Consider the following 19192-nt stretch of genomic DNA (forward strand, 5'->3'; position numbering starts at 1 on the left):
AATATTTGAGAAGATACGAAGAAAACTAAAGGAGCTTTTTTTCACCAACACTGTGTCAAATGAAATCTTTCAGCCCATATTAAATAGTGAAATAGAAACAATTTAGACCTTGTTTTAAATCAGTCTAACTTACCTTGGATTTTATTCCAATGTTGACCTTCGTTCCAGTGTTGCTGTGCATAGTCAGTTCAGTGTGCTCCCTCTGATTCCCTGCTGCAAACAATACTGTGTGTTGGCCATGCTGTAGTAGCCCATGAAGAAATTCTGGGAATAGTTCAAAGCTGCATCTGTCAAGGGAGATTTGGACTGGACATTAGGGAGCATTTCTTTACCGAGAGGCTGGTCAAACTCTGGAACAGGCTTCCTAGAGAGGAGTTGATGCCCCATGTTTGCAGTGACTGTCAGCCTGCCAGAGTCATTTGGACAATGCCCTTAATAACATTTAAATTTTGGTGGTTGAGCAGTAAGACGAGATGATCATTGTAGCTCCCTTCCAATTCAAATCTCTCCTCTCCTCTCCTCTCCTCTCCTCTCCTCCCCCCCTCATACTTTTTAAACTTAAGCTAGAAGAAAAGCTGTTTTTTGACAGATGTCATTTTCATAAGTTTTGTGATATACTACCCTAGCCTTTGCATAATAAACACTACTAGGAAGCTAGTAACTATGATGCAGAATATTTTAATATATTGCTAGTGATGGTTTTGTAGCCTTTGTGTAGCATACCTGTGAGACTGTAAAAAAAAAAAAAATTCACCAAGGGAGACTATTTTTAAATAGAAGCTTTTTAGATGATTACCACAGGGCTAAAAACACTTAGACCAGTAATTGCTTCCTTACTTGTGGGATTTTCTCAAAGCTGTCCTTAAGAAAAAGTGATAAAACTATCACAAAATGTGTTAACATTCACTAAAGTAACTTCATTTGTTTTGAGCAGATTGAAGAGATTTTTTGGGTTTTAACCCCCCATTTTTATGTTGAAATGGCTGTCTTGATGGTAACATAAACAATCTCTACCTAAAATAATTATAGTATTCATGGCTATTCTCTAGTGTGCATCACTGTAATATGCCAAGAAAGTTTCTCTGGTTTGATTGCAGCTACTTTGACATCTTATTTTTAAACAACGTAGAAAGCAGCAATGTGAATTTTCTAAATGTCTGAACACACAGTCCTTAGTTATATAAGCAACTCAGTAGATTTCAAAGATATGTCTCACAAGAGAGAATGTTATGGAACCAAGGCAAAAAATCATTGTTAGTGGTATAAATAAAAAAACTATTTTTTAGGGAATATAGTCAATTTTGTACAATTTAGAGAATTCTAAATTCTCTTTGAGAGAATTCAAGTATTAAAAATCCAAGGTGCACATCACACTGGGTAGTCCAGAGGAAAATCATATTGTTTTACAAATAAAGCACACTTGTGTGAAGACTGGTTTTAATCCTCTGCCCATACAGGCTGAAGTTCAAGAAGCCACTCACTTGAGGGAAGCAGGACAATCCTCCTTCCTGTTCAGCCTCCTGTGCACCCACAGAGAGAGCTGGTGTGCAAACATCCTGGAGGCAAATGAATCTCTTAATTGTGTGACATGCCTGTGATGAATCTAAAATTCAGCTGTGTGTAGATGAGAAGATGAGAAGCACAGCAGTGTTATTAACTGCAAGATGCTTTATGAATAAGAAGGTTTCATTTTCTCCTTTTTTTTTTTTTAATCAGTATGGCTGAAGTTTTCTAACATACACCATAGTGTTTCCCTGACAGTAGAGCAAAGGTGTGTTTAGAAGCCAAGCCAAATACTTTTATAAAACCACTTTCCAATGCTTCCAACACTGTGGATAGCTTTTGGGAAAAGGAATAATTTGATAGGGCAGGACAAAAGAGGGATTAATATGGATTTAACCCATCCTTCCAGTCTTAAAATTGCTCTCTGCTGGAATAGTTTGGACCAAAACAGAAGTTAAAATTTAACACTGCATGTGAGGAGGTGTTTGGTATTAGATACACTCTACTGAAGATACCAAAGATATGTATATTTCAGTATGTAATGTTGTTTAGTAAGAAACAAAAAATATTTTTTTCTTTTTCCTTGCTACATTGGTTTATTCTTTTGCAGATATGAAGATACATTCCCTGAAATTTTTTTTTTTTGGCTCTTCAGCTGTTTTTTAACTTGAAGTAAAAAACAAGTAAAGTTTGGATGCCAAAAATAATCATGAATACCTTCAAAGTGGAATGATTTAAGATAATTATTTATCTCCTGACTTGTAACATTTAAGAGTGAAGTTGCTTCACATTTCACAGCTTCTCCTCATAGCTGTAAGGGCTGTAAATGAATGTGTGTATCTTTGTAAGGAAGTGTTGGTGACTGTCGTGGTCACATGGCTACAGAAGGTGAACATTTAGGAAAATTTTGCATCCCCAGTAAAGCTTTTGAAACTATCAAAGTGATATTTGAGCTTTGAAGGACTCTTCTGCAACACTCGTAGTGTAACTCCATCTCAGTCTAGAAGGTGAATGGCTTTAAGCTACCTTTTCTCCAGCATGCCAGCCTGATTTCTGCACTGTGAGAGTGGATCAAGAGACTGTCAGAGATCTGATCCTGTACCATGCAGACAGCCAAGCTTCCAGGGTAGGAACAGCAGTGCAGATTTTATATTTGTTCCACATTGCTCTGCAAACAGCAGCATATCTGTCATCTTCTGCATCTGGCATAACTCTTTCCTTTCCCTCCCACTGTCACTGAAGTGTCATAACATTTCTTTCTTTTTGATTCAGCATGTAAAAAACTACTTCGGTTACTTTTTATTTATTTACAGTCTTCCTGTAGCTTTAGTGTATGTGTGTGTTTGCCATCCGACTGCATCCCACTGCTATGTGATGACATTGGCAAGTGATTGCACAACCAAAAGATAAATTGCTGCAGCAGATGCAGTTGTGAATGAGCAATCAAATCAGCTGTAACTTTTAAATTATAAACTCATCAGTGAAGAGGATAAAGCATGCAAATGGAAAAAACGAGGATAAAATGTCATACAAAGATATAATGATAAAGCCTGATGTAATGAAAAGGTGAAAGAATACATTTGTGGGTTCTGTCACACTGGTTTTGCACATTCATTTCATAATTTTCTTTTGGCTAACAGAGTGGAGTTTTTAAAGTAAAAATCTGATTTTTTAAAGTAAAATACCTATTTAGCTGCACTAAATACCTATTAGTGCATTAAATGACACTCATCATGATAGACTAGTTACAGCAACCCCACTGTGCACAAGTCTTAAAATGTATTTCAAGAGTGGCCAAATGCTCCTTTTTGAGAGCTCTGGAGATATTCAGAGTGACTAGAAAACTTGGAGAAATAGAATCAAGTATATGAATGGCTTTTCTATGTGTCCAAAGAAAGTAGCTGAGTGAACAGAAAATTCTAGCAGACTTTGTGTTACACAAGAAGATAAGTATTCTGGGCAAATGGTGAGCTAATGTGAAATAGCAGTGTAAAGTGGTGAATAGTTAATCAGAAAAAAATAGAGGAAATTAGTGAGGTTTCTTTCTTTCTTTCAGAAAATAACATTTGTGTTGAAAAATTAATCTAGCCCTGGAAGACAGCTCCACAGGATAGGGTTTTTCCCATTTTTTTGACATGAATAAATGTTCTGTACTGACTCTTCCAAGCAGCTAGTAAATATTCATTTCCATATGCATATGATAAGAAAAGTGGAATGGAGGTGAACACCCTGAGTTCACTGGGGACTTTTGTGGTCTCTGCACACTGTCAGAACACAAAGGAATATATGCTTTTATTGTGGAACCTAGATGAATTATGGGAATTTACTGAGAAGCCAAGTTTTCCCTTCATGGGCTACCATTCAGAGGAGAAAAAGACATGTGGGAGGAAAGCGTTGGAGGGCTTGATGCTCACATCTGCTCCAGTTCAGTGCTGCTAGAAATTGGATCAGTCAGCCCCCATATTTCATTTCCTTCAGTAATCTTGACCAGTAATTTATAATTGGTATCAGCTGATCATCTGGCTCTCTCTTTCCATAACAAAATGAGTGAGCAAAGAACTTTATCCTTCTCTTTATGTCTGAGATGGTAAAACTTTGAAACACAAAAATCTCTATTAATTTTTAATGAAGTCTCCCAAACATCCTTTTAGTCAATCTTATTTTGTTATTGCTGTTATGCCTTGGTTTTTTTTGGAAATTGCTGTAGGAATCCACATGAGTCAAGACACAACTTTGTCAATCACAATATCATTATGACTTTTTAACGTGTTGTAACAGCTTTGTTCAAGGCTGAATTCCAGGTGAAGGTGCTTGGAGGGAACCTCTGGAGAGCAATTGCTGAATCAGAAATAACACAAGTGCTGCTACTTCCTTTGCAAATTCATGCACATAGACCAGGCCTTCAACTGTAGATGTTCCCTCAGTCCCGTCTCTGCTCTAAGACTTCCTTTGGTAATGTTGGTCATCTGCAGAAGAATGGGTCAGGGAGTCTTTTTTATGCCATTCCCATTCCTCAGTCATTGGGAAATGTATAGGCTCTAACTTAGCAGCTTCATTTTTGTGCATGTTTTCGGAATATTGATGGCCCTTTCAGTTTCTTTGAGCAGAAAGAGGATGATTCTTCTTGTTAGCGTGATCAGCCAGAGGTCTGAAACCAAATAAGTAAATGGATTATTTTAAGGTAGAGCTCATTCTAGTCTACGGCAGGAAGATGGCAATAATTAAAATTAGTGGCCTCAGAAAAAAAGTAAGACACTGTGGTGCACTCAGTGTTTCCCCCTGTATGCAGTGTCAGTGCAGCCTCACCTTGAGCACTATCTGCAGTTGTCGGCCCCACAATTTAAGAAGGATGCTAAAGTCATTTTCTGGAAGAGGGCAACAAAGCTGGTGGAAGGGCTGGAAGGCATGTCCTGTGAGGAGCGTCTGAGGACTGTGGCCTTGTCAGCCAGTCAGAGGCATCAGGACAATTCATTTAATAAGATGCTTTAACTTTTGTTCAGACCTAAGGTGGTCAGGAAGACGGATGAGAAGATCACTGTAAGACCCCTCCACCTGAGCTGTTCTATGATTTTCTGTTTTACTTGGAGACTTAGATTTTCGAGAGAGAGAACTGTGGAAGGAGGTCAATCAATCTAGCAAATGTTGGCAGTGCACAGTATGTCTGTTTTTATTCTGATACTTCTCTGCCAGCCTCTGCCACAGGGGTGTTATATTGACTGCACATTTATGACAGAAGAATTCCCAAATCACATGATGGCAGCTTATAATCTTTTTTATGTGACACTAGTGGTTAAACAAACAAAAGGGTTTAATAAGGTGTCCAGGTGAGCCTTAGATAAAACTAGAGAGACAAATAAGAGATCATGAGTCTCAGGGATGTAAATCAAATATGTAAATTTACTTTCTGCTAACAACTACAGCATATGTGCAGTCAGCAACCCAATGAGATTAAAGGGAAATAAAGCCTGAAGGATTCTTTTTAATAACTTAACAAGAAAATTATTAATTTTTACTACATTGGAAGCAAAAGCTGAAAAATGTGTGATTATTACTCTGCTATTTCTTACAGCATGCTACAGTAGTCTAGGTGCTTTGCAAAGAGAAGAGTAACCTCATGTCACTACAGACTAAGAGATGCTGAAGTGTCATGTAATGGAAGGAAAGGATGACAGAGCAGTCTTTAATTGAGGTTTCATCATTACTGTTACATTTGGTACCTCAGATATGTCCTCATTGCTAACTGCAAGGGAGGAGAAAATACCTCTGTGCTTGGACAATTTCCATGTAGAATCCTTGTGCCTCTGAAACCTGTCATTTTGTCATGTTGATCTGATGGTCTGGGCTGCCTCAGCACTGGCATAAGGTCCTCTTAGAAGTTGTCTCCATTCAGGATGAATCTTATTTATCCGATTGTTTGTGTTCAGTTTTCAGGTTGCTTGTTTCCTACCACCCCTTATGCTTATTTTCTTTTCAGCTAAATGAATTTCAGCTAACTTTTCTCATGCCATTTAACCTAGGGATTCAAAGAAAAGGAACATCTGATAGAAGATATTTTATGGCCTGTGCTGTTTGAGCACTTGAGTTGTGAGACTGTTGTCAGTGTTTTTCTTGGCACAGCCCAGCCTCCTGCAGTACAGTGGTAGCTGGGAGCAGTACAGTGGTAAACCCACCAGCAGCACAATGTGAGCCAGTCTTTGTTTTAATCTGGAGAGCAATCAGCATTGCAATCAGCATCCAAAAAACTCTCTAGGATGCATGTTTAACAGTTTCCTTTGTGCTTTATTTTGTTTTTGTTGGGTTTTGTTCATGAGTAATCATGTGAGATCTCCAAATAGTGACTGGCATGCAAAACAGAAAGGAGCCTGTGGCTGGTGGAGAAGGAACATATCATGTGCCACGTCTGACCAGCCTGCTGCAGTGTGCTCACACCTGGCACCCAGCCAGCCTGGAGCCCTTCACTTCAGCTCCTTTTTGCCCACTTTGGGTCTGAGCAATCCTGGTTTGTCCAATGCTAAGTTAAGGTGAGAACCTCTCACACTGGCAAAACACTTCCACAGTTGCCTCCTGCACCTGAGAGAGGTCTTTGGTGGTCACACGTCCAGCCATTGAGCGGATGGCATCAAGCAGTGCAGGGGACTAGTCCTCTCCCCTCCCACATGGATGGTGGGGTGTTTGCCACCCAGAGATTGTGTTATAGGCTCCATTTACAGAAAAATTAGTAGGAACATCTAACGGCATTGAGAGATTCAGTTTGCCACTGATTTCTAGTCCACTTCTCTTTTGATTGACACTGTAGAAATTAACAAAGTACACAAGTGGGATGAATCAGGATGTTTTATTTGGACAGTTTTAATGGAAGTCAGCAGAGGAGTGAGGAGGGATACTGTACACATGCCTCTGATGGCTGGAGCCTGCTTCCAGCAATGTCCATGTGCTCTTGCCTCTAAACCACTGGGGTTTTCAGGCAGGTGGTGATGAGAAAGGTTTGATGTTGCTTTCTGTCCTGTCATGCTTGATGCTGTGAAGAAAATGATGGGCATGTCCAGAGCAGGCAGGGTAGACTGGGAGCTGTTTCATATGGAAAAATTGAGGGTGAATGGTCCCATCCCAGCAAACAGTCACTTGGTTGGTTTTAAATTAGGAATGGGTCTTGTGGGACAGAAGGGTCTCCTATGCAAACACTAAAGTGCAGTGGGCACTCCAGATTGAACCACTGGTAGTTGTGTGCTTTTTCTCTGTATTGGAGATAATTTGGCTTTGTAAAATGGCAGTAATTTACAATGCTGGTTGCTGTAATTGAGGGAAATACTATTCCCTCCTCATCTGCAGCTGACTGGAAAATCTAGATGTGTCTTTTACTTTCTGTGAGTATGATATATGCTGGCAACAGAATGAAATGAAAAGTAGTTTGAAGTGATGATCTGTTCATGCACCAACTAGAGTATGAAAACTGTGGAGAGAGGGAGAAAATATGTTTTGAAATAATCACAGAATGTCAGGCTGCTTCAGATTGTCAGCACTTTCTTTTAGTCAGGACTATTGTGGAACATATGGATATCTGTACGCCTTTATGCAAACACTTTGCTGCCAGTTACCAAATATTTATGAGCATTATGGACACATTTAACTGGGAATGTTTTGCAGAGATCAATGAATACTGAATTAGTGCTTAAGCTAAATCCTTACACAATGAGTACATAAGTAAGAAGTCTCTGTGAGAAGTGTTCAAAGTGGACACAGAGAGTTTCTTTGAAGAGTTAAGACCAAAATTCACTTATAGCTGAGGTGTCCTCAAGTCTCTTCTGCTCACTTTGGCTCTGCCTCCATCTAGGATCACATTCCCATTTTGACCCAAAATAATTTGTGTAGCGGCTGGACTTGTCATTTCCACCGCTGTGCTGTGGGGCTGGCACGCACAGCGCCATGGGTGTGGAGGGGATTTCATTCCCTTCCTCTTGGCTGTGCAGCACATTTGGAGCTGTGGGACATGGGCAAAGCGAGCTGAGTGTTGTGCTGTCACGAGTCTGGCAGCAGTGCAGCTGAGTGCTTTGCGTGATAGCTGAAGATCCCTGCTCAAGTTTAAATCTTCTGTGTGCTGCCCTGAGCAAGCTGGAGCTTGCCCTTTATTAGAAGATCAATTAAAAAAAAGAAACAATAGGTGCTTTAGAAAGAGAAGAATTGCCACAAACCAATGCTTTACTTGTTGCACATATCCATAATTTCTTAATGTTGAATGTTTTATGCAAGCAACGAGGCACCAAAATCTTGGCAATGTACCTTAAGTTTCAAATAGCTGCTCGCTCTCTCTGCATACGATGTTTGGAAAACAAATGTTTGGTTAATATGTGGTTAAGCACTTTTGCAATACAGAGTGTGTTCTTCATTGCAAGGTATCTTTCCTGAAAAAGCAAAGTGTACTTTTGGGTTTTGAATCCGTGCAGACATAGTTTGTAAGCAGTGATTTAGATTTTGCAAATACTTCAGGAGCCCTTTGAACTTGTATGTTGGGTAGGTCAGTGCATGCTAAATATTTTTATAAGTAGTTTCTATGCATTTTTGCTTCCCTCTTCCTCCCACACATTTACTTTGCAAGACCAATATTCTCTGAAAATGCAACTTCAGGTATTTTGGGTAAAACACATGCCACGCTCTGTATGAGCTGAAAGGACCATCATATTAGGGTTGTGCAGGAGAGAGAACACTGCACATGCACAGCGCTGGGAATGTTAATATTTCAGAGTTTGTATTTTGTTTTTGTGATATATTTTATTTTCAATTTGTTGATGAGCAAGGAGAGGTCTAAGGCAGTGCTCAGCAGCTTGTAAACTTTACCCACAGCACAGGTTTGCCCTGAATGTGGTGGCAAGGTTGCCATGTGAACCAACATCATAGAAAACTTGTTTTTGAGCCAGCAGGGACAAGTATGGACAAGTATGAGTATCAACTGTGAGCATCCTATGTTCACTGAAGTGCTGGTTGTGGCTCAGACAGGGTCTGCAATCATCAGACTTAGAGTAAAGTGGGAGTTTTGCAGGAGAGTAAGTATGGGATCAAACAATTCATCCTTATTTCAAACTGAGAGAGGATAAGCAGCCTCTTATCTAGCTTCTAGCTGCAACCATTCCCAACACCCTCTTCCAACAGCAAGGATCAGCAGGCACATCTCTAAGGCCATCTGGTTAGTAGTCTTTGGTACCCTTGCAGTTTCCACTATTTTTGGATCAGAGATGATACCAGTGATGAACAAATGAATCATTCACAGTACTGCGTAGCACCCCTGAAGTACTGCCAGTCCATGTTTCCAGGGGTCCATGCTTATGATTCTTGGGTCTGTTTTACTTGCAAACTTAATGATTACAGTTGCAGAGGAAGCCCAAGGGGATTCAGCTGTAAGCATCTACAGCTGTGCATTAATTACCCTGAAATATTAGATCCAATTAGAACTATCAGATGTTTCGCAGTCAGCAAGCAGATGAATGGAAATTATTAGTATCTGTGCATCTCTTCCTTAGTTTATCACTTGCTAACTATTAATACAGTATTACCTCTTTTGTTTTATTAAATTAATTAAAAAATAAAGAGATGCTATAGAAAACCCCTGAGGGGACAAGAGGAAAGATGCATGCATGTATGGAAAGATGCAGTATGCATAGTAAGATTTCTGATAACTTTTTAAAACTGCAATAAACAATAACCTTTAAAATACTTTGTTTATTCAGTATCCAATATAAAATCAAGCTTTTTACATTTCCTTAATCTGGAAGCATTATCTTATTTATTGTCTAACATAAGCTTAACATTGTGATACATTGCTGAATTAATTTTAGTTCTTTTTAAGAAGGGCTGGTTGTTCTTTCCCATTTTTGTTTATTTGTAACAAAATAGTAAATATTTAAAGTTGGAGACTGTTGGTGTTCATTTTATATGTGGACTATTTTATACATTTTGCATGGTGTCTCACATGTGTGTTACTATATATTTTTCTTTTTATGAATTGAAAACATTGCTGTTCTAATTCTAATAGTTCTGCTGCCTTTCTGGTTTTATTCTGTAAATCTGAAATAAATAGGAAGTCAGAGTGTCTGCCATTCTAAAGTAATGAAATCAGGCCAGGTTTGGCAGTATTAACACTTCACTGTTCACCAAAGCTTTGTACATTCAGTAGGAGATGAGTGATTTTAATTTGTGAGTAACAGTTATTGTAGAAAGGCAAAAAGTGACAATTTTATTTTAAGAAAACAGAAATGCTGATTTCTACAGCTCCAAACAAGAATGTAATATTTCATTATTACTGCATTTGTTTGACTACCAGTAGGCGTACATGAAGTAAGACAACGGTTTTAACATGTGTATCCCCAGCTACCTCTACTCTCAATGCAGATATAGTAGGAAATTTTGCTCAGTTTCTTGAACAGCAGAGAAATGCAGGAATAGACCAGGTTCACACTGTCCTAGGAAAATCCTGTATATGCACAGAAAATACAGATGAACCCTTTGTAAAGTAGTAAATTTAAAGTATTCAGCTGAAATTGGCAGGGGAACACATCTGATGAGGAAACTGCCGTATTAGGAGTCTGTTGATAGGATAAAACAGTTTCACATATTGACAGAAAAGTCAATGAAGTTCCTTTTGTCCTACAAAAGTTATTTTTGTTACAGAGGAACTCTTGCAACCCTAACTGTAGTAGTCCCTTCTCTAAAAAATTGTGTGCAATTTGATTTCTTTGGTCAAGGGAAAGTAATAAACCATTTCAAACCCCTAATCCATTGTGTGTGTCTGTGCATCCATGCTGTTTTCTTCTGCAGCCTGTTAGAAAGAAGGAAAAACTAAAGCTGCCATTTACTGTAATGGCACTGCAGAATATGCTTCTGGCTGAGTTATAAGCTTCAGTCACTGGTATCTATTACAACTAAAGCTGCCCTGTAGGTAAATTATTTTGTTTAAGTGAATAAATTATGCTTTACCAGCTGTAGATCAAAGGCTATGACCAATTCATTGAACACCATGAGATTCTTGCAGGGATTAAAAAAAAAAGCTGTTGTTGTAGGAGATCTGAATAGGTTTCCTGTTCTCCTGTTTAGCTTCGAAGTTGGAAAGCCTCTTTTGGGGGAAAGAGCACAATGTATAGACTGTTATCAAATGCAAAATATGACCATGTGTGAATGCGCAAATAAAGTGAGAAATGTTTGTGGAATGATGGCAGTATTTGCCATTCTTTTTTGTATTGCCAGAGATAACAAGTGGGAATAACTGATTTTTGTTTTAGCTTTTGCTGTGAAAAACTGGGGAGCAAATTACTTGGGGTTGAATGAAGCAGTTTATTATTCTGCTTTACAGGAGAATATACATGTCTCTACTTTCAAGTGATCTTTTGTTTCCTTTTTAATTATCACACCGAGGTAAATTTGTTTTCCTTTTCATGGGGAAGTGGGGACAGCATACATTTGCAACTGGTTTTGCTGAATAAACTATTCATGTGGAGAATTTTTCCCCACTCTGTGGTTAGGTATCACTGTTCAGACTCTCTGTTTCTAGCCTGAGCTGTACGTTACATCTCTCACAACAACACACTAAATGATTTATTTTGAAAGATCAGAAGCACTTGGTTTGGAAAGAAATGTGAGCTACACCAAGGCAGGGCTCCTGCAGGGGTCTCCTCTTGGTCTGGGGAGTGGGATATGCAAAGGAATACTCAGCATGGCTCCACGGGAGTACAATGTGAGGAAGGAGAGCCTGGTGCAACTAAGAAGTGCTGGCACTTGAAAGCTGCCACTTTTTAATTTGTACACATGTGAGTGGTTGAATCTGAAGGACTTTAGAAGTGATGCAAAATTAATTTTTGATTTTCAATTAAGAAACCAGATCCGTGTAAAGAAAAAAAATCACTTACAGAAGTGATGCCTTAAATTTCAGCTTTCATATATTTTAGATTCTGTACTGCCTGAGTGTGTGACTCTGAACTTCATATAAAGTGTTAGCAAGTTCTCTTCACAGGGTAGTTAGACAAAACTAAGGACACCACTGCAGCTTTAGGCTCAAGAAGTATAAACAACAGCGAATTGAGGAAAGCAATCTAGGAGGATGGGACTTCATAACCTGAAGCTGTAATTGGACAATTGACCCCAATATGTAAATGGACCAAGACGTATAAAAGTGTCTAAATTAGTGACTGGTCATCCACCTTGCATCCATCTTGGGTCCATCTTGGGTCTGTCTTGGGCAGAGCCACAGCCAGGCTCTTGGGCTGCCCAAGGTGTATCCTTTGAAGGCCTTTTAATAAATACCTGCTTTAACTCTGTCTGGCCTCTGTTCCAGGTCAGCCTCTTTAGGCATCACAATGATCAGGATTATTGAAAAAAGTTCATTAACATTATTATGAAACCTGTGTACACCTGTGTTTTTGGGAAAAAGATTCATTAAACATGTACTTTTTACCTCTTTCTGCCAAGGTGCAGCCTGGGCTCATCTTCAGTGACGTTAAGAGCCACTGTCCTGCAAAAAGAGTGGGGGGCTCATGTCAAGCCTAGATTTTCTGGAATGTTAACAAGAGTGGCCGTGCTCACATAGGCCAGTTGACTCTACAGCATGCTGTGCTGGTACCAGTGGCACAAGAAACAAGCAAGCAGTCCAGCAAGGACTTTGCCATCTAACTCTTTTGCAAGCCTTTCAATTACTTATTTTTGTTCTCTGTTTCAGGACAACTGAAAGCTATTAGCGAAATATTTTCAAGCTACTTAACTGCCATACAGTGCGAGACCATTCAGGGTTAAGATGTTGAAACAAACTTTAAAGCCAGCTTTCTGATCACTGACCTTATTCCCACTTTGAGCATATGTTATTTTGCAAGATACACATCAGTGGAAAAGCTGGGTCAGCAGGGTAGCAGTGATGGAAATGCTGGATTTGATCGTGGCCGTATGAGCAGACCCACACGGTTCTCGACAGTGGTAGTATTGTAATCACATTAAAGACTTTTTTGATAGTCCAGGCCTGCATTTAATCACAGCAGTTGCAGGTAACTCCTTCACAAAGTTTATTTTAGGCTTCAAAGCTGTGATGAAGAAAGACCAGAGCTGACCTCTTTCTTTGCATCTATAAAACAACCTGTTTGGTTTTCTGCCAGTTCAGGCTGTGAAGACCTTGTGCACTCATCTATGCCCAAGGAAATACACAGATGCCTCACCTGTCCTCAGAACTGATTATAGACATAAAGCCCTATAAAAAACAAAATTGGAACTCCATATTTAAAATGCCTTAACTTCACACTTTCAATTAATTATGATTATATCCTTTCATTAATAGCTGAGAGTTTAATGTGTGCATTCAGCAGCTTAATAAAAAGTTTGTTGTGCCACTAATCCTAAATCCAGGCTCTCCTTTTTAACAATGAACCAAATTCAGACACCACATCCAAATCCAGAAAGTGGTATTTCCTAGTATAAGCATTTAAATCTGCACAATGAAACAGTGCAGTTTTTTTCCTACATAAAAATCATCATGCTTTACAGACCTTTTAGAGCAGAAGAAAGGCTTCCTTGGCAGGGATTGAACACTTTAATTAGCATTTAAATATTTGTAATTAAATACCCCAAAATGTATTCAGGTAGTCTGTTGAATAAAATGTATTAACAGTAAACATAATAAAACATGTTAAAATATTAAAGACTTTCTGGTTATTCTGCGGGGTGCCAGGAAGAAGGGTTGGGACTAACTTAAGGGTGGACATCCTTGGTGAACCTGGATGTTGTTGTCTTTGCAAGGAATGCTGGTAAAAGGATCGTGCTTCATACAGATGGATTTTCTAGGTACTCAGCTGAAATCTTTCATGTTGAATTTGGAGGTTATTCCTATATTGCTCTCAAAAAATTAATTCAGAATTGGGTTAATCAAAATGCTAAGTATCACTAAAATATGTATGTGCAAGCTCACAGCAAATAATCATTTATTCTGTACTTCTGGAGAGCAAAAATATCTGTCTGTCTAGAGTTCCTCGACCATTTTCATATTTCCCATATTGCAAAGATTTCTTATTACTGATGGTTTGAGGTTCTTTCCTTGCCTTGAGCTTACTTTCTGTTCCAGTTGAAAATGCCATTAGAAGTAACAAATGTTTCTTTGTTTTTTGTTGTTTTTTTCATCCCATGCAGTGTGAAAGGAGCAGATGCTGGGAACGTGATCAGACTATTTGTACCAGACATTGGGATGTTCATTGCTAGTCTGACAATATGGCTCATCTGCCGCAACGTGTTTCAGAAGCCGATAACCGAGGATGCAGCACAGTGCAACATGCAGTTTGAAAATGAGGAGATGGTATCAAATACACTTTTCTATCTGTATGGCTTTTAGTGATCTTTGACATTCCTGTGTTCTGAAATGTTTCATGAGCACTGGCTATGTTGAGTAGTAAACTTTCTTTCAGGAAATGAAATTATTGGTTTTAAAGTGGAAAATCTAAAGTCATTATGTTGAAAAAACAAAGCAGAATATGAAAAGTGATAGATATGCTACAGGATTTTTAAAATAATGTTGAGTTAAGAAACAATCATGACAGTCCATCACAAGTTGTTCTTTACCAGAGCTGCTGGTTTAATTGGACGAGGTTGTTCTGCTACATACAGTACTCAGTTTCTTGGATAGCATTCCTATTTCCAAATTTCTTATCCAAGTATAACAGCAGTATCTGAGTGATTATCAAAAATTACTCTTAAAGAATGGAAGAGAGACTGTGTATTGAGCTCATGGAAGGAGTTATCTAAAACTTTGGTCATGCTGAGTGAGATTGAGAATGATTTGGCTTAGCTGGAAGTGTTGATGTGTTTTCTGTGTCTTTTACTAGTGGGGAGAAGAGTAGCAGAGATACCAAAAAATCCACGGAAAGAGGAAAACAATTTTGTAATATAAAAAGCCACAGTGGGAATTCGGGCCAGGGTGCAGAGAAATTCCTTCTACTAATCTTAACATGTTTTTTATCAGACTGTCTAGCATGGCTTGGGGCTCATTTTCTGTCTTCTTTTACATATGAGTGGAATGTTTTTTCTTTACTCTCAAAACACCATTTTTAGGGGAGACAATTTCAACTTGCTCATTTCAAATAGAAATTGAACCTTGAAGTGAGTGAAATATTTAGGGGGATCAGTTGCCCATTTTGGTGCCACTATATAGAGTAAAAGAGGCCTCTCTGCATGTTGCCAGGTTGTCTGGATTGTGGCAGTGCCAGAAGCTGGTCAAGTTTCTAGCACATGAGAGATCAATATCAAGACTGTGCTTTATACTCAGTTGCAGTTGGAACTCTTATGGGCTCTCCTGGCAGCTGAGGATTGCCTGAAGGTTGCAGCTTTTTAACTTCACATTGGAGGATATGGAGGGTTTGGTTTGATGTGCGTATGCAAAGCTTTGTGTCTCCTGGAACATGGTTTTATCAGCTTTAAATCTACTTTATCGTTGAAGCTGTGCAAAATGGATTTTGCAGCAGGCTAGAACCCTGGGCTATGCCTGGAAAATGAAAGAAGTGTGGCTTATTAGCATGGTTTGTGTTCAGCTCTCCTCTTAAATGAATTTTATTTTACCAAAGTGAGCTCCAACAGACTTCTTTGGTGCTCTTGATCTTCTGACGAGAAAGTATTCACAAGCACAAAACAGGAGTAATCTGATGGCAGAAACTCGGAAGAAAGATGGGCATAGTTTGGTTCCTCTGAAACCAGAGGGTAATGTTTAGATATTCACGTTTTCTTTGGTTCAGAGGTGAGCCTGAGCCTGGGGTCTGCGTCAAAGGGAGCTCAGTGTCCTGGGAAGGATGGGTGCTGGCTTCCAGGCTGGGTTCAATAGCCATTTCCCTCCAGTGCAAGGGAAGAACTGGGCTAACAAACGCTAATTGCATGGCACAGAGTGTAGCTTTATATCGGGCTGGTCCTGGACTGGCTACCTCAATGCCAAGGCAAGAGTATTCCATAAGGGAAGAAGGAGGGAGAGAAGAAAACTCTGACTGCAGAGAAATATGTGTAAATATGTTTTTCTTCTTCACATCAAAACCCAGTGAATATTATTTATGTTCTGTAAACTGCATGTATTGCAGAATATTTAGTGAACACAGCAGCTGTGTTTAGATTTAGTGACACCCAAAGCTCTATCACAGGCATTTTTTTAAAAAAGGGATAATATTTTCTGTTATGTGAGGGGATCCCAAATACTTTAAGGAATTCTGCCCTTCACAACCAAAATGGTGAATTTGCATCAGGGTAATCTACTAGCTTTTTAAAGATTGAGTGAAATGGAGAGTGGAAAATCAAATACCTATTCAACACTTTTTTCCAAACTTCAGTTTTCTCTTTCTAGGTGTCTGCACTTAACATCCTGGAATCATTTCTGCTAGTTAGGAGGAGGAGGAAGAAGCAGCTGAATCTGCAAGGAATATGTATTTGGCAGGACTGACTGAAAGGAACCTAATGCATATGCAGATCAGGCCACTGAGTGTCTGAATTTGGGAGAATGTTAGCATAGTGTAAAATAAGTCCAAACTGTGTAGGTTTCACGTAATTTTCAATTCTTTCTTGAATTCTAGAGTACGTTGGAAAAGGGAAGAGTTAGTAAGTGACCAGTTCTTTGAATTCTGCATGAGCTGACTGATGCCTGTAGTTCTGCGTTGGTGCAGCTTGTTACTGAGGCTGTAACTCCACTGAATTAGAAAACACAAACTGAGCAACAACTGTCCTACAAAAAGACACTTCAGAAAAAATGCTGAGCTTGGTATTGTACCTCCAAGGGAAATAGTCCTGGGTTTGTTAAACCAATCCTGTAGGTAATTCTAGAGTTGAAGAGCTGCTGCTGAGAGTTCCTGCCACTAGCCCTCAGAAATTTGTGGTAGGAGATTTTAATATTGCGTCAGCTGATTTAAAGCCTTAGCAGAACCTTTAGAGAGGTAACTTTTGAGGCTGATAGATGCCCAACCACAGATGGTTCTATAAATCAAGTACTTCCAAGCCAAAGCAGTGTCTTGCAGCTTTACCTTCTTGCATTAAATTATTTACATTGAATGATTCCCAGACCTCTTTGCTTTGTAGAAGAGTGAAATACTATCAAAGTGGGTTTAATTAAAAAAGAAAGGTTAATCTATTTGCTCCTTCCAGCATTTCTGTATAGGTAAACCTGTTAAATAATTGGTTTAACACTGCTGTAATTAACCTTTTCAAAGGTCTGTGTGAGCCCATCACATTTCAGTTGATATATGGGCATGTTGTAAAAATGCCTCCAGTTGAGCAGCAGTTTGTGTGCTGTATTTTGGTGTGGCAGTAGCCTTGAGAAACCAGCCATGATGGATCAGATTCCTTTTGGATTGAGATGCAATTCAAAACAAGAAAAAGTATCAGAATCCAAATAAAGAACAACAAGGATTTGTTGAGAAATGGATGTCTTTCTCCATTACACTGCATCCAACATGATGCAGTGTAAAGGGAAACAGATCTCCATCAGAAAAGTTTATTCTACAGAACAGAACTGAGGGAGGAGGCTCTAAGGTAGTGAGACTCTCAGTTATTTGTAAGTAACGCTATCCCAGGAATAAGCAAAGAGTGTGGTTTTAATTAACAGTGAGTCATGGAGTAGGAAGGTCTGCCAGATACCAGGCTGCAGGCCAACTCATTACCACCCCTAAATGGTTGCTCACTTGGAGCAAACGTGTCTGCAGGCCCTTTTTATTAGGGCCCAGAAAATTTAAAGCAGGTGAATTCAGCTGGAGACAGGCCCGGGCTGCAAATGCCGAAAAGCACAATGCCAGTCACAAGGTGTGAAAGGTGGAAGAAAATAAGAAACAACAGTTAACTCCCAGCTGCAGCTGAAAGCACGACATTTTTGATTTGGAGCAGATGGCGGTTTATGTGCCAAAATGCAAATACAGTATATACAGTCTGATAGGTATTAGAAAGGAAGTAGCCTTTTCTTGAGATTATGGATGAATTGCTTAATGTTTTAAGTGACAGTGACAGAAAGGAAAACCCTTCTGCAATTCCATAACTTAAACTTTAGCAGAGGTGTTGATCTTACTTGAAAAAAAAACCTGTTGTAATCTTCAATGCATCTTCCTCGTAAAGCACTTGCTGCCTTGCCCATTGAAGTTCATTTCTCATGCATGATGTTCTAGAAAGCAAATAGGACCATTAGGTCCTTACTTTGTCTCATAATCTGGGGCAAGCTTGATCCCAAAGCTACCACCCATCCTCTTTTCTGCAGCAGTCAGAGATTTGTTTGGGATTTCAAAAGAGAAAAAAAAAAAGAAAAAAAAAAAAAGGAAATAGAGGATTTTTTTAAAAATAAACTAAAGTTTGAGAAGAATGTGAGGAGAGTTTGGCCTGGAGTCAAGACACTGGGCAGGAATCAGGAGGACCATCATGATTCTCACTTTGGCCACAAACTTGGTTTGTGTCCTCAAGTCTATTACTTCATCTTTCTCTCGGCTCCTGTGTCCTTAGGCACACAGAAGCACTAAAAATGCTTGGTTCCCCAGCTTTGTCCATCTAAACAGTGACAGGCTGTTTGTCTTCTACATGCATTGAGAGCTCTCACTTGCTCCAGGTCCCCAAGTGTAGCTGCAGTACATTCCATACAGGACAGAACAGACAGGCTCCGAGAATGTCCAATACCTTGTCCAAGGACATTCTAGCATAGGAATTACACTTTTAGACCGGTATCCTTATCCTGAAAGTAGCTGGCCCCTGCTGGATAAGGACAACCGCAAATAAGGAAATACCCTTCTGCAATATTACAGTTTATCCTGATCTCTCCTAGTGTGAGAATGACTTTAGTCCTAAAGCATGTGGATTCAAATCCCTTCCAAAAAAAGTTGTTTATAATTATAGCTACTCTGAATAATCCTTGTTAAACATATAATTACCCAGACTCTTTTAAAACCTCATTAATTTCTGGGCTTCAGTGGTATCATGAAGCAAGGACTTTCACAATTTAGTAAGTGCTCTTTGATTTTATTTTGAGTTTAACACAATTTAATTTTATGGAAGGTCCCTTGTATTACATGTAATAAATTAGAGTGAGATGGTGTAAGGGAAATCAAATGTATTTATTATCATCTTCTATATTTGACCTTTAAAGGCTAAGCAATATCTGGGGTTTTTAAAAATTTTATTTTGTCATTTTAATTACTTTTTTTTTAAATAAACTATAGTTTTGCAATATTCTTTT

At 39.0% G+C, this 19192-nt stretch overlaps 1 protein-coding gene across 1 annotated transcript in view; it reads left to right on the plus strand.

Moving 5' to 3' along the window:
* The window catches only part of PIEZO2 (piezo type mechanosensitive ion channel component 2), a 290144-nt gene that overhangs the window by 142306 nt on the left and 128646 nt on the right, over window positions 1-19192 (plus strand). Inside the window, exon 5 of the mRNA XM_041477660.1 lies at window positions 14152-14314. Coding sequence (XP_041333594.1) covers window positions 14152-14314 — 163 coding nt within the window. The remainder of the gene's footprint in view (window positions 1-14151; window positions 14315-19192) is intronic.

This window comes from Pyrgilauda ruficollis, unplaced genomic scaffold (assembly GCF_017590135.1).
Source record: "Pyrgilauda ruficollis isolate IOZ18807 unplaced genomic scaffold, ASM1759013v1 scaffold41, whole genome shotgun sequence".
NCBI lineage: Eukaryota > Metazoa > Chordata > Aves > Passeriformes > Passeridae > Pyrgilauda > Pyrgilauda ruficollis.